The 23,139-nt window shown below is 29.7% G+C and overlaps 3 protein-coding genes across 3 annotated transcripts; 2 read left to right on the top strand and 1 right to left on the bottom strand.

Moving 5' to 3' along the window:
• The first annotated feature begins 9,561 nt into the window (after window positions 1-9,561).
• LOC114168483 (PI-PLC X domain-containing protein At5g67130-like) lies at window positions 9,562-13,914 on the top strand. Its single transcript, XM_028053321.1, has 9 exons — window positions 9,562-9,781; window positions 9,944-10,033; window positions 10,127-10,249; window positions 10,350-10,487; window positions 12,239-12,337; window positions 12,451-12,754; window positions 12,865-13,088; window positions 13,205-13,291; window positions 13,494-13,914. Exons 1-9 carry the CDS (start codon window positions 9,776-9,778, stop codon window positions 13,683-13,685), a joined length of 1,263 nt encoding a protein of 420 aa, XP_027909122.1. The 5' UTR covers window positions 9,562-9,775; the 3' UTR covers window positions 13,686-13,914.
• A 1,943-nt stretch (window positions 13,915-15,857) lies between these two features.
• LOC114168675 (cytochrome c-type biogenesis protein CcmE homolog, mitochondrial) lies at window positions 15,858-17,039 on the bottom strand. The gene has a single exon (XM_028053575.1). It carries the CDS (start codon window positions 16,833-16,835, stop codon window positions 16,101-16,103), a length of 735 nt encoding a protein of 244 aa, XP_027909376.1. The 5' UTR covers window positions 16,836-17,039; the 3' UTR covers window positions 15,858-16,100.
• A 545-nt stretch (window positions 17,040-17,584) lies between these two features.
• On the top strand, window positions 17,585-21,555 carry LOC114170106 (zinc transporter ZTP29-like). The gene is made up of 12 exons (XM_028055592.1): window positions 17,585-17,674; window positions 18,023-18,081; window positions 18,999-19,091; window positions 19,187-19,279; window positions 19,375-19,450; window positions 19,548-19,603; window positions 19,909-19,965; window positions 20,156-20,196; window positions 20,448-20,515; window positions 20,716-20,772; window positions 20,858-20,975; window positions 21,243-21,555. Exons 1-12 carry the CDS (start codon window positions 17,605-17,607, stop codon window positions 21,280-21,282), a joined length of 828 nt encoding a protein of 275 aa, XP_027911393.1. The 5' UTR covers window positions 17,585-17,604; the 3' UTR covers window positions 21,283-21,555.
• Window positions 21,556-23,139: the final 1,584 nt, after the last annotated feature.

Genomic DNA, 23,139 nt, shown 5'->3' with positions numbered 1-23,139 from the left:
GGAGCATTTGTTTTCTCTTCACTGCTTCTATCTCTCCTTGCCCTTCTATGCCATTAATTCTTCAATCTGCAAGGAGTGAAGCTTATATATATGTATTCAATTTATTTTTTTCCCAGATTCTGTTCACATCTATCCTCATTCTGCAAGTGAGTGCTTATTGATATTGTTGTATTATGTTATTCTTCTTCCCTAATTCTTACTTGAGCTTCTCTGCTAAGAAAATGAGAGAAATATACAGCATTGAGTTTTGATTTTCAGACGTTACATTAACCTGCATTATCAGCGGATAATTATAATGGTCAAACATGTGATAGATGATAATTAGTAGATCTAATCAACACAAGTTGCATACTTAATAGACAATTAATTATGAACAGAAGACTGGTAAATGCTGATTAACTACCAACGGCACACATTCAGTAGCAACCAAAGTGATAAAACAGAACAGCTATAAACCTATAACTTGAAATAAAATGCACCAAATCTATCAGCATAATAAGGTTGATAGACACCCCAGTCAGGTGCGCTTCAAGGAAATTTCTATTAATTTGAATTGATTTCAGAAGTGCTTCATCGGCTTTCTTATATTCACAAGTTGAAAGCTAACGCTAAACCGTGTAAAAGACAATTTTGTTCACCTAAAGAGTAAAAATCTGTTTTGATATGAAAGATTAGAAAACCAACAAAACGGGATCATAATAATCAATGAGGATTAAATTGTTAAGATTGGAGACGCACAAAATATATATGTAGGCATGTCTATTTGGATCAAAGGTGTTAGGTATAAGAAGGAGGAGGTTCTTTCGGATAAAGAGATCTCACTAATAACTATAGTTTTTCATCTAATGATAAAGATTTGATGCTAATAACAAATCCTGAGAGAGAGTTATATATTTGAAAATGTCCTATTACACACTATGATTACTCTTAATAAATTACGATGAAATTAAATTAATTTTAAAGACATTCTAGCTTAATTTATAACATATTTAAATTCAATTACAACTAATCTAGATACAACTGACCTTACTCTAACTATCACACATGTATACTTTGGACATCATAAAAAACTTTGGGTGTTTGTGTCATTTTGGGCAACAAAAGTAGGATCACGTCACTCCTTCTAATATTATTGTTGGTATGTTAACAATAAAATTAAAATAAAATTAAGTACTGCATCAAATAAATATATCAAAATTAAATATTTCTTGAATAAAAAATATAACATAATATTGTTTAAATTACTAAAAATTATAATAATTAACCATAATGTTATTATCTCATTTTGACTTTATTAAAACATCATTATTCTTTTTCCATTTGAATAACATTGGATAGAATCCTAAAAAAAACTTTTATCTTTGACTTTTTTTTTCATATTACAATATTCCTTATTATGATTTCCATACATTTAAACAATGAGAGAAAATGAATTTAAAATAAAAATATGACCGGTTAAAATGATTTTATTATCTTAAAAATTAATATTTTCAACTGGAAAAAATTGGCTTAAGAATACAAATGTGAAATAAAAAAATATCGAAACAAAAGAAAATTGGTTGACTTAGAAATTAAAATATAATAATTTTTTTTTGTTAAATTATGGCGAAGATACAACTTGTCATAATAAAATTTAAAATATGAATTATGTAGTCCAGAAAATATTTTAGATTACATAATTTAAAAGAAAAATTAGAACAAACATTTACAATCTGGATTAAATAATTCAAAACAATATTATAGATCGCTTGATTAAAATAAAATGTAATTCATGAACACGCAATTCAATTTTAGATAATTTCAAATCACATAATATGAAAATGTCTTATATTATATATTTTAAAATATAGTTTCACATTAATTATATGACGTTGTTATGATGAGATACATTGAGCGTTTCTTATAAGATATTGGAGTGGAAGAAGTAATTATTAGGTTGAGGAAAAACTCAATCAAATTAGTCTCTAAAGACATGATTTTGGGCCGTCTATAACTTCACCATGTCAACCCATGCATCAAGTTGCTTCTATAGTAAGGCCTTTATTTTTTTTTACAGTGTCTTCAACTATATCCATAAATTTCTTCCTGCATCTTAATAAATTGGATTTAAAATTTTAAATTCTGCATTTTAGAATACATAATTTAAAATATATTTTTTATTTATACTTTAAAATATAATTGTTTGTATTTTGGAATATAAAAATTATATTTTAGATTATAATTTGTATTTAAGATTATCCAATCTAAAATGTATTTTCTTATTTTTTATTTCAGAATATATAATTTAGAATATAAAAAATTAGATTCAGAACATTTCAAAATACAAAAACTTATGGGTACAGACTGAAATTCTGAATATGCAAAAGAATTTACTTTTTTTATATGAAGATGTGAGTGTTTATTTCAAGAAGATGTGATTTTTTTAAAATTTTATATTAACTAAAAATATGATGAATTAATGTTATTACATAATTGAATATATTTTTTTAGTGGATACAAACTTCGTTTCATAATTCAATTTTGTAAAATTAAATTAGACAAATATATTTTTTTAAATGATATTAGATTCATTCCAAATTTATTATAAACTATATTTGTTATTTTTTAAATTTATTGTATTATTGGATATTAGACCACTTATGAATATTTAATCTCTCAAAAAAATATTTACATGTCTCAGCTTAAAGATATGTGTTGACGATTCCATATCAATAAAAAATCAAATACACTTATAATATATAAAGTGATACAAATTTTACCTTATATATATATATATATATATATATATATATATATATTATATCAACTTTATAGGATTAAATTAAATTTAAACTTCAATTTATAAAAGTGTAAATTTATTTTTGGAAGAATTTTGAAAATTTATTAGTCAATCTATCTAAAATGTTAACAATTAACAAGATTTTCTTCCATACCCAGCAGTTAACCTGAAACAAATTTACAAGACATTTATAAAGGCTAAATGTTATGTAGTTGACAAATAGACATTGCATAAAATATACAAGCTATATACAATATAGTATCATTTAATGTAGTTCATAAATTGTTTGGACTTTATTAACACCAAACACAAAAGAGAAAGCTTTTGATTCAAAGTTTTCTATAATTGGTCGCTTAACAAGAAGAACCAAGTTGATGTAAAAGAAAAAATTATGGGATAGTTCAATGAAAAAACTTTTATTTTCTTTCTGAAAAAAGAATAAGATTCCTAATTTAGTTGTACAATTATTTTTATCGATATATGATGCATGTATATTGTTAATATCTTAGTTTTTATTAGCCAAAATATATTAACTCACAGTCTATTCTTTAATAATTGAAAGCTTTTTGCCACAATTTAAACATATGGAAAGGGGTTATTGGAGAAACTACCTACTCTTGCATAGTTATTAATATGTTGAATTTTGGTATTTTAAAAGTAAATGTTATTTAGTAAATTAGGGCAGGTGGCAATAAATTATGGACATTAGTGATGATGTTTTAAGTCTATAATATGCCACATAGAAAGTCCAAGATCATTTTGAATTCCCATTATAGAACATTCAAAATCCTTACAAATGTCAAAAGAGAGAACAATTCCACTTTTAATGTTTTAATATTTCTTATAATTTATCTTTTAATGTTTAATACAAATTATATTCAATTACATTTATTTTACTTTTATATCATGGTGTGTTTAATCTTCCTTTTAATCTAAAGCACCTTATATTCTTTATACTTTAACATGCTTTAAATTGATTTGATTTCGCTTTGCTTGTACACTTAGCTGTTTTCCCTTTATCTTTCCAATTAGTCCATTTAATTTTTACAAACTACTATTAATCTTTGATGCAACTTAATTTCTTCACAAGCTTTTATTTTCTTTCTTAATTTATTTATTTTTTTATCATTTACTTTTTCTGGTCAACTTGATTACTCGGTTGAACTTTTTCTGAGTTAATAGCATGCTTTGAACTGTTCTATATTTTTTCTTAAACAAATTCTTCATTAACGTGGCATTGTGAGATAAGCATTGAGTTAGGAGTTTTAAAATATTCTCCATGGCTATTCTGAGCTTTGAATATTGATTAAACTGAGAGCAAAGTTTGAAATTATAAACCTTTTATTTTAATTAAGCAAATGAAGTGGCACATGCAGAGACATTAGTAGTAATATATTTTTATTTGTCTATTACCATTGGCTTCAGATATTTACACATTGTGTCCTTTCACTTCTCTGAATGATCCGTGAAGCATTGTGATTTTGAATTTTTATTTATAGTTGTTTCGATTCTGAAGAAGTTCGTTCGGAAGTTATTATTAGAAATAATTATCAAATTGTTTTGGAACGTTTAAGTTCTGTTACAATTTTATTATCTTAAAAGATGTAGGAAGATAAAAACATTTAGACTTTGTTTTACTTCAACTTCTAAACAATGTAAAATTTATTGGATGTATTAGAACAATAATAAGATAACTATACATCTTAATCTAATATTTAATATTATATTATAATATTCAAATACAAGCGTGTTCACGCAATTTTTTTTTCAGAAATGTTCCACGTAGTTGTTTTCTTTTTTTCATGGAATGTTCCACGCAATTTTTAATGCATTTTGTTATCTTAACGTGTGCCTTTGATGTTTGATATCAATGATTTACGAATTTTCAAATCATATGTTCCATAGTATTTGTTATGTCCAAATAAAGTTTATTTGATATTCTTTTATTATATATCTACTATTAGAGATGGCAAATAAACTCGTCCCGTGGGTATTATCCGAACTCGTTCCCGTTTTAACGGAGAATCCCTGCATTGACTGGGTATGGGTATGGGGAATCCTCGACTTTTTCAATTGGGTATGGGGATGTACATATCCCCGTCATAATATTCGTCCCCGCCATATCTCCGTCTCCATTTAAATTATTAAAATATTCATAATTAATTAAGTCTCTCTCTCTCTCTCTATATATATATATATATATATACTTTCTATTTTTTATTTCTTTTAATTATTTGGTTTGTCATGAAACTCATTCGCATCTCCAATATATTTTTTATTTTATCATAACCTTTATGTAATTATGTTAAAATGATGTATGTTAATTAAAAAAAACTTTATGCCTTACATTTGAATATTTCTATTATTTTTTAATATTTTTATTTATTATATATTTTCCTTTCACATAAGAATGTTTATACTCTCAATTTAAGGTAATATAAAAAAAATTATTTACTTATTATTATTAATTTTTGTTTAATTTGAAGAACTCTTTTGTTTCATTAAAATAATTTTCGTTATTTTTCAACTATTGAGTATATATGTTGATATTTGAAAAATTTTCTTAGTTCTCTAAGGTATTTTTCGTCTTATCATACCTTAATTATATATTTGATTTCCTTTGTACGATTTCTTTTGATAGTCTCTCAAATTATTTCTAAAACACACATTTGTTAGTTTTTTAATATTTTTATTTATTGTTTATTTTCATCATGTAGAATAATATTTCGATATATTCTATCTAATTATTTTTTATTTTATAACTCATTATTAATCATACTGTAATTTTTTCACTTTAAATTATGTTTGAAGTGGTTAAAATTATATATATATATATATATATATATATATATATATATATAATGATATTTAGGAATAATATATGATAATTCACTACAAGAAAAACATGAAATAGTGACTGATTTAGTCATTAACTCATATCAATCACTATTTTTCGTCATTGGTTAAAGTAGTTGATTTATTGTCTGGATCAGTGATTAAAGTAATGACCGATTCAATGATCGAATCGATACTTGATTTAGTGACCAATTTAATTACTAATTTATTTGTAATTTAGTGACAAATTTTTTGGGCACTAATGATATTTCTTTTTAATTTTAACCACTTCAAACATAATTTAATAATTTGTTCTCTAAGGTATTTTTCATCTTATCATACCTTAATTATACATTTGATTTCCTTTGTGCGATTTCTTTTGATAGTCTCTTAAATTATTTCTAAAACACACATTTGTTAGTTTTTTAATATTTTTATTTATTGTTTATTTTCATCATGTAGAATAATATTTCAATATATTCTATCTATTTTTTTTATTTTATAACTCATTATTAATCATATTGTAATTTTTTCACTTTAATTGTATAAATAACTTTTATTTATTATAATATAAAAATTTAATGTAATTGCTATGAATATTTTTTTGTCATTATCAAGTTCAAAAGATACAAAATCTATGTCAAAATTTTATTATTGTGTTTATTATTTGTTCTTTGTGTCATTTTGATCAAGTGATGTATTATAACTTTTATTAGTGTACTAGTGTAAACACAGGCGTTATCGCGCCTATGTGTATGCATTTTTTAAACTAAAATGTTATTAAGTTAATATATAAACTAAAATTATAATATTAGTAGATGATAATATTGTAATGTTATTAAGTTAATATATAAATTAAAATTATATTTATTAAAAATAAAGTGAAGTATATCAGAACAGATGAAAAAATAACCATTGATAAATAAAAAAGAAAAGAAGAAGCAGAGATAGCCGATTTTATAAAAAACTTATAAAAGTAATGGTCAATTTTTAAAAATTTAATAAATTATTATATTTAAAGGGTAAACTTGATATTTTGAAATGTGGACACAAAAAGGAGAATCTCCTTTATATATTGTTATAGATAAAAAAGAGATTCATTAGAATTTAAAAAATTGAAATAAACAAACATTTAAAATATATTTTAATTTGAATATTTGTTTTCCTTTTATATTTTTTTGAAATATTTTTTAATTTTATCAACTAAGTTTCATTAATGTTGTAGTTTGCAAATTTAATAAATGTTTTGGTTCTCATGAAATTTTATTTGGTATTCTAATATAAAATATAGACAATTATAATTTATTTCAAAGTATTTGATATGGAAGAAACAATCATCATCCTAATATTGAATATTTGATAATATTATGTTTTCTTTACCGTAATTTTTTTCTCTTATAAAAATTAATATTGAAGTTGTTAGAACACGGGTACAGGTATGAGTACGAGATTATACCCGTTATCCGGTGGGGATGAAGATGAGACAGAAGTTTAATACCCGTTGGGTTTAGATATAGGGATGAAGATGAATTTTTTCTGCGAAAATGGGTATAGGATAGCGAAACCCGTCCCCGCCCCGCCCCGTTGCCATCCCCATCTACTATAGAATAATAATTTGACTTTGTTTCCTTACATACTTTTCATTGTTTGTAATCCTATCATCTTAATTTTCTTAGAACCAATGAAATTGCTTTATTTTAAAATGAAGTAAATTCAATCGATATGTTAATTTTTTTTTAAGTTTATAACTTGTTTATAGATTATGGAATTTGTTAGCGAATTAACACGTGAAATTAATTTTAAAAATTTTGCAGAATTTTTAAAGATTTTTATTTGATGTAATATTACGGTATGAAATGAAAATCTGATATATTTTTATTTTAATAAATTAAATTTGATACTTCGAGATCAAAGTTGGAAATAATTAGATTGATATAATTAGTGAATATTGTAAGTGAATGTTATAAGTTAACGTTTTTTAGTAAAAGATACAAACGATAAAATTTTATTGCTTTTATACAAAATTTGTCATATAGGGTGATTTTAAACTATAAATTTTAATTATAATTTATTTTATATGAAATGTCGGAGATTTTACATTAACTTAAAAATAAAATAAAATAATAATATTTAACTATGTATAAATATCATATTATAAGTATATTATAAGTTTATTTTGTTAGATTGAGTTATTTAAAAAAGTTTTTGTTATCATTTAATTTCGGTTTCTAATTTTAACATATTATTGATCGATTTAAGTTATTTAGCGGTTGAAAAATGGGTTATTAAAATGCTTTTTCTCTCAAGTATATCATACTAATTTAGAAATTGAAAAAGATGATCATCTTGTAACAAATAAATAATATATATATATATATATATATATATATATATATATATATATATATATATAACGAGATTATTTTAGCCGCAAATGGATCAACTCCGTATTCAGTTTAAATAGTTTTTCATCACTAATTTGTGACAATTTTTTTATACAAAATAAACCAATGATATTTTTTGGACACAAAATTATAAATTTGTTTACATACTTTAATAATGAAAAAAAGTGACTAATATTCAGAAAATAATAAACCAATTTTTATTTGTTATATTTACAGTATATTTTTACCTACTTATAAACACCTTTTTAAACAACTTATAAATGCTAAAATTTTAATCATGCTAAATAATAAAAAATTTAAATAAATAATGTTAGTATGAATTATTTGTTATATATATGTGGTTATTTTTATTTAATATGTGTTGCATAAAAATATTATTTACTATAAACTTTAATTAGAATACATTTCATGTAAAGTATTAGAATCCCACATCAACTAATGAAAAAAAATCAAATCAATTTTATGAGACAAGATTTAAAATAAAATCTAATTATATATTATCATTAAAAAGTTATCTAGTTAAATTTTTTGGATTTATGATATAAGATACTACTGGATAACTATCAGATAATGTATAAATATAAATAAATACAAGTTTTACCTTTAAATTAAACCTAAATATAGCCTTCAAGTATAAAAGCAAATCTCGTCGCGTCATTCAACTTCAAGCCATTTGATTTTTTTAACGTGATGAAAGTAATTTTTATATAAGGAAATATAACTTTTAGGAAATTATTTATAGTTCATGGTTACGAGTCACGACATAACTTTTACATCATTAATAAAATAGAAGTGATGTCAAGTATGATGGTAAACTAATTATTATGAAATTAAAATAATTTTGTCATACATAAATACACAATCATTTATAATTTGAAGATAAAACAATAAATTATTTCCAATGTATTTTAATTATATCCTATAATTCAAGTACCATGCGACTGAATTGAAATTAATTTTTTAATCACATCAAAATAGTAGATGTCCCCAGTATTGTTAAAATTACTTTTATTATTATTATTATTATTATTATTATTATTATTATTATGTAACAAGTCACCCGTTGAATAAACAAAGGCACTGAGATTTTGGTCAGCATAAAATTATTTGAACCATCCAACATGTTTAATCGTCTAAAGTTTTACTCATTCAATTATTGCTGTACGCACTCATTGATTATTATCAACAACTACAGGACCATTAGCTTCTTGGGTTAAAAGAAGACCAAGTAAAAATAAATTAGGAGAATTTAATTATAATTGTTTGTTGAAGAAAATAGAAAGAAAAACTAAAAATGAATAGATTCTATTAATACATTGTATTTTATTTTTTAATTGTTCTATTTCTTCTTTATCTTTCATTTTATATTTTTCTTGAACCAAACGTTTTTAGCTTTTATTTTATCTTTTTTATTCCTGTTACTTCTTGGGGACTTTAAAAACATTTTTTTTTCTGCTCTCTATGTCAATAAATTGTTGATAAACGCGTTTCAAAGGAAAAAATATGATTCTTTTATTGATCTTTAAAAGACAAGAAAAAACAGTAAAATAAAAACAATGCATAAAGGCAACGCAGGAGAATAGAATAGTAAGATAGAGTGTGCACTATACCTAATCGAGTTGTTGTGTAATATCAGAGTTTACCTTGTTAGTTTCCGACCCTCACCTTCCCTCTACCAAATCCACTGTCCTTTTTATTGATGTAAAAACTTTCCTCTTTCAAAAAACAAGTTTCTCTGCTCAAAAACTTTCTCAGAATGAAGGTAACCAAAACTTATATGCCTGCTTTGCTTTCTTACATTAATATTCACATTAAATATTCATATGATTGCCTCATCGTTTTTCTGAATCCTTTCAATTTCGCACATTAATCCATCATTTCCTAGTGTGTATCGAAAATCCATATGATGTTTCATTTTCTGCAGAGGCTACACAGTAGCATTGGAATCCGTGATTTCCGACCGCAGCTTGTGCTAATCGCATTCTGTCTGTTCACCTGTTCGTCTGCCTCCAAGGTCGTTTTTCTAATAAAGGCTGAATTTCTAATTTCTAATAAAAGTACATTAGATTTATTTTTTATGTTGTTGTAACTGAGTCCGAGGTAGCAGATCGGAGAAACTTGCGGGTCGGACAACAAATGCGATGAAGGACTCAGCTGCCAGACATGTGCCGCGAATGGAAATACCCGACCAAGATGTTCGCGGATACAACCTTTGAATCCCAGTTCTAAGGTTAGGGGTCCTTTTCCCAATTTTTCTGTTTCAGAGTTCGAATCAATGTTAATGGTTTTGGGTTTTGAATTTTGGATTTTGGATTTTGGATTCCGTTCAGGTGAATGGATTACCGTTTAACCGGTATTCATGGCTCACAACTCATAATTCTTTTGCTCTTGCCGGAGCTAGATCGGCCACCGGTTCCGTCATTTTAGCACCGATGAACCAAGATGACACTGTTGCTGAACAACTCAAAGTAAGATTCTCTGTCCCTGTTTTTTAATCATAATAATCTGGAAATGGGAATAGGGAATAATAATGTGCAGCCACGGATTAAACAAAACAGAGAATAGCGATTATTTGCTTGCGCTTGCTAATTGCTCAGGGATTGAAACTTGGATTCTATTTAACAGGTATTAAGTTATTGATTAATTAGTAAATTTGGAATATGGCATACGACAACCAAGAAAAAAAATATACTCAGCAATTTTCAGAAGGGTATCTTTTTGGGTTTCGCAATTCTCAAAGGGTGATTGCGTATATATAACTTTTCTATAAATACTTATTAATTAAGAAAATATAAATAATAACCTCAATTTTACATTTTATCTATAAACTATCATCATTTTATGAATTTTATTATTTATGTTTTGTACCTCATATTTTATCCATGGGTTATTAGATTTCTAGTAAACTAATGACGTCTTATAAAAAATAATACAAAGTCAACAAGATTGTTTTGAAAAATTTGACGCCAAAATTATGTTATTAATTTTTTTGGGATGCATCATTAATTGTGAAAATTAAAAAATATTACGGGAAGATACGTAAATAACAAACCTACGTGGCAAAGCTCAGAAATAAATAATAAAAATAAATTTATAAAGTTCGTAAAATTTATGCTGTTAACACTTTTCTTTCAAAAAAAGATAATAATAATAATAATAAGGGTTTTAAATTTATTTGAAGAGGCTTGTTTCTAAAAGTAGTAATCTTAACATTTTTTTTTTAATTTCCTTAAAACCAACAAAAATAAATTGAAAGGAATTTATGCATTTTGCAAGGATTACTAAGCTTCTGGGCATATCGACATGCATTGGGCGGGTTTCATCCCTTTATTGTTTTTGTCTTTGTTTGCATTCGTTTACCATGTGAATCAACATTTTTTAATTGGTATAGTCAGAAGCCAAACGCGCCAGTAGTTGTTGGATAAATTTATCAATTTGTATTCTATAAATTATGAATTTGTATTGTATAAATTATAACTGAAACATCGAATATCTTATTTTTGGATATAAAAAAAATACAATTATCACAGAGCATATATAGAGCTTGCTTTGGGAATTGGTACTCAACCTCCGTTTGTCTATTAGAAAATAAATCACTGTCACTCAGTTTTCCTGCATAAACAAATGGATGCTTAAGTGCTTATTTGCTTATGGCAGTATTGATTTTAACAAATTCAATTTTAAAGTTTTATGTGAACTAATATTAATCTTAATCATATTTTTATTAAATTGTGCAGAATGAATTTTGTAACTTTTAAACACAGTGGCCCTTTTTGTTTGAAAAACATAGATGGCCAGTGTGAATCATGTGCCACTTGCAAAATAATTCAAGCATACACTAGCTGTCTTGTCTTTTTGACTTTTTTTTTTTAAGAAAAAAAAGAGAAAAAGTCTTGGAGGGGTATGCATTTTTTAACAAATAAGTAGTACACTTTAAGTTTAGTTGCTGATGTGATGAATGAATTAATCACATTAGCAATGTAGTATAATCCATTTGAATTATTCGACCGGTTAAATTCAAGATAAAGATCTTGATGAATTTGAGAAAAAAAAATGTGAAAATGTTCCTTTAAATTTAGGGAGGTAGTGTAAAAACAAAGCACTAACATTATTAGAATAGTTTAATGTTTGATGCTTTGATATACGATTATGAATCCTTTGTAATTTTACTCACAATCTCTTTGCTTGTTGACTTTTTTTTTTATTGGATCTACGACAGAACGGCGTGAGAGGATTCATGTTAGATATGTATGATTTCCTGAACGATGTGTGGTTATGTCACTCCGCCCAAGGCACATGTTACAACTTCACTGCATTTGTAAGTGCGTGGAAAGGGACCCTGCTTTGTTCAAATTTATAATGTACGACATAGAAGTTTGGTCGAAAATATTTGTCGTGTTGTAACATTGAAATTTCCATACGAATGTGCAGCAACCTGCCATAAACGTGCTTAAAGACATGCGGTCATTTCTGGATGCAAATCCATCTGAAATTATCACCATCTTCATTGAGGACTACGTCAAATCCTCTCAGGGTCTAACAAACTTGTTCAAAGCTTCGGGGCTGAGCAAGTTCATGTTCCCAGTGTCTCGCATGCCCAAGAACGGTGGAGATTGGCCAACTATTGATGACATGGTTCAGAAGAATCAGCGCCTAGTGGTCTTCACTTCCAAATCAACCAAGGAAGCTTCCGAGGGCATTGCTTATCAGTGGACATACGTTGTAGAAAACCAATGTAAGTTCCCTACCTGTGCCTCTGCATTTTTGTTGGAAACATGTTTTAAAGACACATTTTTTCTGAGTGTTGATTATTAATCATGGTTAACTTATGCGTGGGAATTACAGATGGAGATGGGGGGATGAAAAATGGTTCTTGTCCAAGCCGTGCAGAATCACCTGCGATGAACACGAAGTCTAGATCGTTAGTTTTGGTCAACTATTTTCATTCTGCTCCTAATCGAACTCAAGCCTGTGCTGATAATTCGGCTCCACTGCTTTCCATGATGAAGACTTGTCATGATGCAGCCGACAATCGTTGGCCAAATTTCATTGCTGTTGATTATTACCAGGTAGTTTTACTTGTCTAACTTCTTATCAAATCACTCATCAGTTTAATCATTAATTACTCTCCACTTAGCCTAAAAAACATTCGAAATTTATTGATGATAATAATGATGTTTTAAAGAGGAGTGATGGCGGAGGAGCACCAGAAGCAGTTGATGAAGCAAACGGCCATCTCACTTGTGGGTGTGGCAACATTGCCTATTGCAAGGTTTGGTTTCGATTTTCTTTCACCTCATGTGTAGTGTAGTTACTACTTATTACTCCATTTTTACCTATGTAAAGTAACGAAATTTTGATCCTATATTGCGAAATGTAGAGAGATTAAAGTATTAAACTCTAGCAAAATGTTCATCGGAAACCTTAGCTCTCAAAACTAACCTAGTATTTAACTGTCTATCAATGAAATGCAGGCAAACGCTACGTTTGGCAATTGCGATGTTCCTCCCATTTCTCCACCTCCTCCTGCGTCAGAAACACCCTCCGACAACCAGCAGTCCGAAAATAATAATCATGCAAACAATGCTTATATTGGTAGAACAACCAAGTTCATGCAAACGGTTGTGGTGATTTTGGCTACGATAACTTCGTTGGCATGGTTATAGAAATGTTATTAGTTTTGAGTAGTTTCTTATCATTGAAGATATGCGTGCATGTATGTTGTAAACGTAGTTCAAAATGGTTCGGCCAATTTGATTCCTAGTATTGTATGGAATCTGGGTCATTTTTCATCACACGACACACTTTATGGTTGTCTTCTGACTCGGTTTGTTTGATGATTGACATCCTAAAATACTAATCAAAATCTTGCTCGTGAAAGCACTCCTTCTATAACACTTGTTTCTCAAAGGTCATTAATTTTAAGGTAACTTGCTTTAAGAATATCGTGGTACCCGTCTAACATTTGAAAGGAAACAGTTCCCCTTAGTTTTTCTGTGAAACTCATTAGTTGGTGCAACAGTTCATGTTTTCCTGAATTAGTATTATCAAGAAAAATATATTCAGTCAGTTTTTCAGCTTACTGTTTGAATTTTAAGGTTAAGCTTTATCCTGAATTTCAAAAGTACAGTTTTTTTTTTGGGGTTTTCATCATCTGTGCAAGGAAGTGACTTTCATCGTCCCGTGAATTGCCCATACTATAACGTAAAGTTCATTATAACTTTTTAAACAAAAATTCTTATATTCCATCCGACTTGCATTTTACACTGAGTGCTTAAAAAGAACTTCCAAAAAGTTATGCAGGCTTGCAAAGTAGCAAGCTGTTTGTTGTGGTAGAAACTAGACCGCCCCAACCGATCGACAATGCCCATTATACACACACACATAAGAATTTAAGTCAAATTTAAAAAATATGAAAATTGCCACCCAAAGGATCCATCTTCATTCATTCACTCATTCGTTTGTGTCTGGCAGGCACTTAGCACTTACCACGAGAGCTGGAAATTTTAATTCTACACGTATCACAAGTTAATAATCGTATATAAATTGGAAAAAAAAAATGAAGACTAGACACAGGTAAAGCTTCGTTTTTGTTTATTTTTTCTTTATCACCATTCGACTTTTAGTAAGTGGAGGCAGGGGAGAATAGAAAGACTGTTCGTGTCACATTTTGCGAAAGAAAAAGCAGTGAAATGAAGTGATCACTGATGTAGGCCTAAGTACTGGTGAATATAAGAGTGTAACAGGGACCGTAGTACGATAGTAGCTCCATTAGACTATAAACACCATGGAAGCAAAGATACAGAACAGGACTAGACTAGACACCAAAACGTGGATGCAGCAAATTTATTAAATAATAAGTAACTTCTATGTTACATGAAAATTGATATACTATTAACTAAAACCACAGATGCTAAAATAAAATACAGATATCAGTGTTCTGCAAGTTAGCATTACTCAGTATAGATGCAATTAATGCCATTATTTATCTAATCATTGCGGCATCCCATTTTTTATTTGTATGGATGTTTAGAAATTATAAAAAGAAACAAGATAGAGGCGTCCAAAGGTAAAGAAAAAGTATCAGTGAAATATCAATGCTTCTTAGATACATACACTGCATATGGTCCATTGCAGAACTATTCAAAGCCAAATGCAATGCTAAGGTTGCCCAGTTACCCTATTGCTTTAAGGTTGCCCAGTTCTTCATTCATGATCTATTGCTTTAAGGCCCTAATTCTCGTTTTTATCATTGTAGACATAATGAGGGCAAGATGGAAAATGAAAATAACAAGGAAGTACATATCAAAGTTGTATCGGATGTTTTGAAATTTGAATACTTAACCATGGCTACATCTTTTAACATTGCACCCCTCTAATCTCTGAATACAAAGAAGGTTAATCTTCTGGATCCTAAAACCTCTTACACGCTAAGACCAGCAAAAACGAACTCAGGCCTATGTCCATAAATAAACTATGTCACAGCACAAAATTTACTAAGGTTAAGCACTTAAGCCCCAAGTGGAATTCAAATTTTTAAATGGCAATAGGTTAAAATCATCAAATTTAGTTCAAGATCCCAACAATCTTGGCTTATGTAACTAGACACCATTTCCAGGCATTCACATCATGATCCAAAACACTGCACAAACTTCAGCTTAGCAGAATCAGATGCACTTCTGAGACAACTCTAACAATCGGGGAATGAAAGCACAAATCCATTACCAGTGTTAAACCATATCAATCCAAGGGCCCAACTTTAACCCAAACATGTCACCAAATTATACAACCAGCAGTAACTAAAACTATTTTCAGAGCGACGTTTAAAAAGAGCTTCATTGTCATTTGGCTAAACATTTATTGAGAAATATAATCGCACAATAATGCATTACAACAACAGGAAACAATTGCCTCATGTAATAAACAATCAATCAAAATTCCTCTGTTTAATCCGTATTCCTTCCTAATTATTACTCTATAAAAATTCTCATCCTATAGTTAAATAATCCATCCACATCCCTAAAAAATGACGACACTCTATCTGTAATTTCAAAAATTGATCAATACCGTGAATATCCTATCTAGGTGGTCTTGGGTGCCTCCGCCGCTACGCCGGCAGCGGCAGCTTCTTCAATAATCTTCTTATTCTTCTCAATAGCAGCGGCAACTTCTTTCGGCATATACTTCTCATCGTGCTTAGCGAGAACCTCCGCGGCACAAAAATAACACTCTAATTTCCTCGCCTTCTCGGACACGTTATTCGTCGACACCTCCTTCTTTATCTCCTCCGTGAACGGTTTCACGATCCCTTCCACCACCACGGAATGCCCTTCCCTGAACAAATCCGGCAAGGACCCCTCGTACCGGACCACGATGTCAGTGATCAGATCGGTGATGACGAACTCCACCTCCGGCTTCGACGCCGGGTAAACCACGCTGCCTTCGAGGACCAAGCCTCCCAACCGGAACCGCGCCTTGGAGGGATTGGTCGCGTACTTTTCAAGCGCGTCTGTGGGAGTGATGTAGAACACCAACTGGTCTTGAAAGTTGTTGAGCACGATCACCACGAACCCCGCGAGGCCGCTGAAAGTCAGGGCGTAGGCCCAGAGGCGCCGCGTCTGGAGCTGTCGGGCGCGCGCGCCGATGTCGACCGACTTCCGCGGGCGTGGCGCCGCGCGGCGCGCCGTGGAGAGGAGGCGTTGGGCCGAGAGGAGTGGCGGCGAGGGTTGGAATGGAGGGCGGCGGAGGGAAGAGGGGAGGAGTGAGGCGGTGCGAAGGAGATGGGATCTGAATCGCAGGGCCAGTGATGAAGCCATTTGCAGTGGTAAAGTGAAAGAGAGTAGAAAAATTATTGTTGGAATTAGGATTTTTGAATTAGACTAAGCCGCCATGGCTGAAGCTGAAGCGGAACAACGCGATGTAACGGAGAAGTTTCTCGTGCTATTGAATGTGCCCATGAAATGAAAAAGAGGAAAAGAAAGACAAATAGAATCATACTAGAGTGAATAGTCCCTCTGCCCAACTTAATTTAATTTTACAGTAATTACTTCCCTTTTAATTTCTTTTTTAATATGTTTTTTAATATATACAGCGTTCACAATATTGCGGCAGCGCATCAAGAGTGCAGGCCCAGAAGACATGGGCCTCCAAAGCCTTAATTGTAAAGTGGGCTAATATAGGGTATTTCTTTTCAAACCCCACAGATTACTAGAAGTATTTATAAGAAGAAGATATGCAAGATAAGATGTTATTGCATTGTTTTTCAATTCACCACCCCTACTCCATCAAAATTGAAGAAAAGTGAGTAATCTGTGGTGTGAGGGAAGAGTAGAAGAAGAAAGAATTGGGATATTTTGAAGGGAGAGATAAAAAAGTACTTTTCGTGGACCAATGACGCAATTCATCTCTTTCTTAATTTATTTGAGTTGCACTTCCTTCCACTATTGGAATACTCAAACCCTCCTCCAACACCTTTCATTAAAATAAAAATAATATAATAATAAATACCATGAATGTATAAATATACTGCTCTCTCCCCCTTCATTTCACCATCAATTAATCTTCCTTATTATTATTATTACTATCATGTTCATGGATTCTCAAGTGTTGCTAGGTGTTGCACTTTCATCTGTGGGTGGTTTCAGCACTTCCATCGGTGCTGCCTCTTTTCTCTCGACTTTCATTCATCATTCCATCACCCTCTTATCATATTTTTCAAAATATACGAACCCATGTTTTTAATTTATGAAGGCCTGAGTTTATAAACCTAATTCAAGATCGTGTTTTTATTTGGATATATGTTTTCAATGCAATCCCCTCTATATTTGTAGTTAAAATTTGAAGAAACAAAAATATTTGTAACTTTTCTGAGTTGTAGATTTTGACAAACTTAAAAGCATTGCATGTATAATGTATTAGGTTGGTTACGCTACTGCGTTTAAACACTTAAGTAAAATGTCCAAAAATATATTCATTGTTATTGTGAGTTTTGTATATGGAACAGGTGCACTTTTCGTAATCCTTAGTAAAGCTCCAAGTTTGAAGGTGCTTGGACTGTTGCAGGTGAATTTTGTCGTTCCAACTCGAAAACTTTGTTTTATCTGTTTTGAAATTCCATATGTTTTGAAGGATAAAACAGATAAATTTATTAAGATATATTTTGGCTTTTTTTTTTTCAAATTCTCACTAGTCAAATTAGATAAAAAAGACAAATCTTTAACATAAAACTTTAAAGTTTAATATACATTTTTTTTATATAACTTTCAATATAAAATCTTATTTAGTTTAGTTTATTTCTAAAAAAAGGAAAGATCTAGAGAAAGAAAAAAAAGTATAGAAATTGAGGATTGAAAAGATAAAACATCACAAAAATAGAGAAAAATTTGATGACTTAGATGTTTCTTATAAGAATGTATATGAAAATAATTAGTATGCTTTGCAAAAGATATCAATTATCATTTTAATATTTATGTTTTTTATAATAAAATAAACATATTAACTTTTATTTTAAGTATATTTTCAAAAATGAATTTATATTTTGAATTGTTTTTAAAATTTACTTTACAAAGTACTTTTTAAATATATGAATATACATAAAAAGTTTATTATATATATATATATATATATATATATATATTTATATATATCCCTCAGGTTCAATGTACACTTTATCTCTCAAGTGGTTCTCATATTATTGAGATTTTTTTTATTAGGATAGATCAAGGAGATATACCATTTTTGAGTTGAGTTATCTTATTTTCAACATAAAACTTTAAAGACTTGTTCATAGAATTTTCCTTTCTTATGTATTTTACTCAACATTCTTATTGATAATGCATGTGCTACTTTCATTTAAAGTTGAAAAATAATAGCAAAACTCAAAGCTGTGTGATTTATAAACTGTTTGATGAAGTCTATAATTGAAATTGGTTGATTTGCATGGTGAAGCATAGTAACTAAAAGCATTTGATTCCATGAAGGGTTTTGCTGCTGGTTTGATGCTGAGTATATCATTCTTTGATCTCACTCATAATGCCTTGAACTCACTTGGCTTCCTAAGAGGGAACCTTTGGGTATGTTCTTCTCTCCTCTTCCATCATAATTCGATTAATCTACAATGTTCCTTCAAACTTTTTCTCACCATAAATTTTCACTTCTTTTTCTCTAGTTCTTTGCTGGTGTCATATTCTTTGCTGTTGTTGCCAAATTCATACCAGAACCAGAACCTGCTCCTCCCATTTCAAATGAGAAGCGCACGAAGGTTTGAATGAACTTTTAAAAATGGCATTGGGGTTGCTAAGTTATTTTCCACAGATAAAAATACTAATAATGAATGTGTAACACTCTTGAAAATAGAAACATGAAGGAGACAAAGGCATTATGAAAAGGCGTCGCCGTCAAGTTTTACTCAGTGGTGTTATCACAGCCATAGGTACACTTTCCATTAGGGAGTGGAACAAATTTTAATTTTGCTTCTCATCATATAAGTTAAGTTGATTTCTAGCTTTTCATTTTCATTTTACCTACAGGTATAAGTCTGCATAATTTTCCAGAAGGAATGGCAGTATACCTTGGATCCATGAAGGTGATACAAATGTTTGAAATTTTCATCAAGGATCCTACTTTTGGACCAAAGATAACCTACATTTTGTAAATTTAATATACAAATAGATACAAATTTTGATGTAAAAATAAATTTTTGTTTATTTGAGATAGACTTAAAGATATATTGAATTCATGTCGTACCATTTACAAATATCTAATTTTTCTGGCCAAGTATTACTATATATATATATATATATATATATATATATATATATATATATATATTAGTATATGAATGATAGTTAATTTCACTTCAATTTTGATGATTGTGTCTTCTTTTAACAGGGAGTTCGTGTTGGTCTTAACCTTGCCCTGGCCATTGCACTGCACAACATCCCAGAGGTATGAATTTTTGTCATGTGACTATATGCTATAATTGATGGGTCTAGGAAATAATTCATGGGAAAAAAAATGAAACTTTAATCTTACTCATATAAAAAGTTGATATCTCTCTCAATGTTATAGTTTATTTTTGTAGTATCATTTGCGTTTCACATAAACAATTATTTATGACAGTCTTCTATTTTTTCAGGGTGTTGCTGTTGCACTTCCCGTGTATTTTGCGACAGAAAGGTAAGAACCTTCGTGGATTCTGTATACTCTATTGTAAAAGTTTATTGTTGATTTCGTAAGAGTATTGAATACGAATCAGATGCTTAAGATGTTCCATACACACGATGTCATTAACAAAGCGTTATTCTTTCTTTTGTTATACAACAATTTATTGATCATAAAACCTCTGTTGTTTATTATGTTTGTGTGTTTCACCAATAACTGGAAATTTGAATGATAACTTTCTGTATTCATTTGTGAATGTGTGGTAGTAAATGGGAGGCATTCAAATTGGCATCACTATCCGGCTTTGCTGAGCCACTGGGTGTGGTAATTGTAGGTAAATGATGTGCTTTCTTTGCTTCGCATCATACAAATAATTAGGCATAATTAACATTGGATCCCTTTTTCTCTCAAATCCAGAGTTTTGTTTAATGGTTTTCTTGCAAAGATATATATTTAACACTCTTGAAGTTATACATGTGTGCGAGTTAATAATTTTGAACTTAGTGCGATGATTTTTTTCTTCCTTCTCTGTAGCCTGTTTATTCCCTACCAGCCTAAATCCTGAGATTCTTGAGGGTATTCTTGGAGCAGGTTAGCACAAACACGATTTCTAGAATTTGTTTGTGGGAACTTTTGTATGAATATTTTCTGATGACGGTTCTAATTTGATTAACAGTTGGTGGAGTCATGGCTTTTCTAACCCTTCACGAAATGATACCACTGGCTTTTGAGTATGCAGGACAAAAACAATCTGTTAAGGCCGTCTTTTGTGGCATGGCTTTCATGTCTGCAAGGTACTTGAAAAAACGTCTGAAAGACATGCTGCATTTAGTTTCTATTGTAACTGTTTTAATGCAAACTAAGGTGACAACAAAAGTAAGTGTGATTTTCAATTTCACAACACCACTTTTCTCATTTAGTGGACAACATCTGAGGAATATTCTCTAACAAACATTTAAGAAATAGTTAAATGGTTACAATCTATCATAATAGTTTCACAGTATTTTACCACATTTTATGTGAACAAGAGTTGATAACATAGAGTATTGCTGGCTGTGCAGCTTGTATTTTCTACGTATGAGCTTACCAGAGGACATGTAACTGGGAACAATCTCTTTCTTTTCTTAATGAGTTGCATTTCAGAGTATCATTATTCACTGTCTTCTTGCTGCTGTAATCAGCAAGATGGCTTCTGAGACGAGACTCGAAAATTTCCAGTAACATTAATGTAGAGCAGGAAGATATAGCAGTTGAACATGAAGCAGGTAGGAGCCATTCATCTGTAATGATGGTTCCCCTCTATAGATATATGTACAAACAAAAGCAACTTGCAATTAATGTTCTTCTGTTATCTTAACTGGTGTTCTTTATTTACTACTAGTTCTTGAACTTATACAACATACCACGTAAATTTCGTTGGACAAAAGTCTCATTTTCTGAAAAAAAATCGTTTCACAACTCACTTTTCTATCTCTACTTTCACATGAATCTCTGTATCTTGACTACATTTCTATTTAGCAGCAAGAACATTATCCTACGATTATGATAGAAAAATTTAGAATGTGATGCACCAGAGTTCGAATTCTTATCAAGAGAGATATCCCTGTGTAGTATGCACAGGTGGTTCCAACAAGTTTGTTCAGAGTGGAAAGAAAAAATAAAGAAAAATCTTTCATATTTTATGTCGTACAGAAAAAAGAAAAGTACTATTTCTTCATCCAGACCCGAAATTAGTTACGAACTTAAAATAAAAAGGGGATATTCATTACTTACAGTGAATAACATTTATAACTCTAAGGGGAGTTTGACAAGACATGTTACAACCCAAAAGCAGCTTTTATAACGAAAAAAAGCTTAATAGAAAGGAAACTATTGTTTTTTTATAATAAAATGAATACTTATTTTCTTTATATGTTTTTTTTAACTTTATATTGTAGTTTTTATAAATTTTTATTTAACTTTTAGTTAATACGATATTTTAGATAACCACGAAAAGCGAGTCTAAAAAGACAAGTTTCACTTACTAGAAGTATAACAAAATTTATTTAAAATTTAAAGAAAATATATAAGTATTTTTCTACTAAAAACATAAAAATATAATATATTTTAAAATTAAAATAAATGCGGATGTTATTTAACATAAATTTAGAAAAAAAAGAGTCTAATTTCTCTTTATTAATATAATTATATATTTATTATCAAATGTGTAATACACATATAACCAACACATTCAAAAAAAATAAAATAAAGAAATATTTCTAAACACTTAAATAATAAATCTACTTTGTATATAGTAACTTACTTCTAGAATTTAATTAAATCAATATACTACAAGAAAATGTATCATTAATGTAACATCCCAATTTCAGCAGCTTAAAACTAATAAAAATAGGGAGTTTCATCATAGTTCCAAAACAGATAATCCAGTGTACCCAATATATTAATACAGTCTTACAAAAGGTATGACTATAAAAATATATCACTTATACACTTAAACTAAATTAATAAACTCTGTACTACTGACCACTGCTAAAGCTCCCACTGGAAACCTCCTCTTCAACACTAACACGATGGCTCTTCATCCTCCAGAAGTGCCTTTGACACTGCAACCACATCTGCTCCCACCGAATAGGTGATCATCGCAAAAGGAAACATACAACACAAGACAAGAACACAAAAAGCAAGGGTAAGCTAATCTGATTAAGGAATCATGCAGTTCAATTATAAACAGAAACCACACAATCTTTCTCATTATCGCCAGAATCATATAGACCACCACAACACATTTACATGACTCTAGACTCAATATCCGGATTATGTAAGCGACATCGGATCTCTTGGTGGCCTGCACCTGCGGTGGTTCCCAAACTCTGCAGAGTTTGGACACAAGGGGTTATCACCCAACCACTCCCAGGGTAAGTCCCATCACCTCTATGGCGGATCGGGTCCATAGACCAG

This window comes from Vigna unguiculata, chromosome 11 (assembly GCF_004118075.2).
Source record: "Vigna unguiculata cultivar IT97K-499-35 chromosome 11, ASM411807v1, whole genome shotgun sequence".
NCBI lineage: Eukaryota > Viridiplantae > Streptophyta > Magnoliopsida > Fabales > Fabaceae > Vigna > Vigna unguiculata.
This window is presented reverse-complemented; position numbering and strand designations above follow the sequence as displayed.

Coding starts and splice junctions, on each gene's coding strand:
- LOC114170106 (XM_028055592.1), top strand. CDS start 17,605: ATGTTCATGGATTCTCAAGTGTTGCTAGGTGTTGCACTTTCATCTGTG. Junction 19,966..20,155: donor CACTGCACAACATCCCAGAG/GTATGAATTTTT, acceptor CTATTTTTTCAG/GGTGTTGCTGTTGCACTTCC. Junction 20,976..21,242: donor ATGGCTTTCATGTCTGCAAG/GTACTTGAAAAA, acceptor CTGGCTGTGCAG/CTTGTATTTTCTACGTATGA.
- LOC114168483 (XM_028053321.1), top strand. Junction 10,250..10,349: donor CTTTGAATCCCAGTTCTAAG/GTTAGGGGTCCT, acceptor GATTCCGTTCAG/GTGAATGGATTACCGTTTAA. Junction 12,755..12,864: donor ATACGTTGTAGAAAACCAAT/GTAAGTTCCCTA, acceptor TGGGAATTACAG/ATGGAGATGGGGGGATGAAA.
- LOC114168675 (XM_028053575.1), bottom strand. CDS start 16,835: ATGGCTTCATCACTGGCCCTGCGATTCAGATCCCATCTCCTTCGCACC.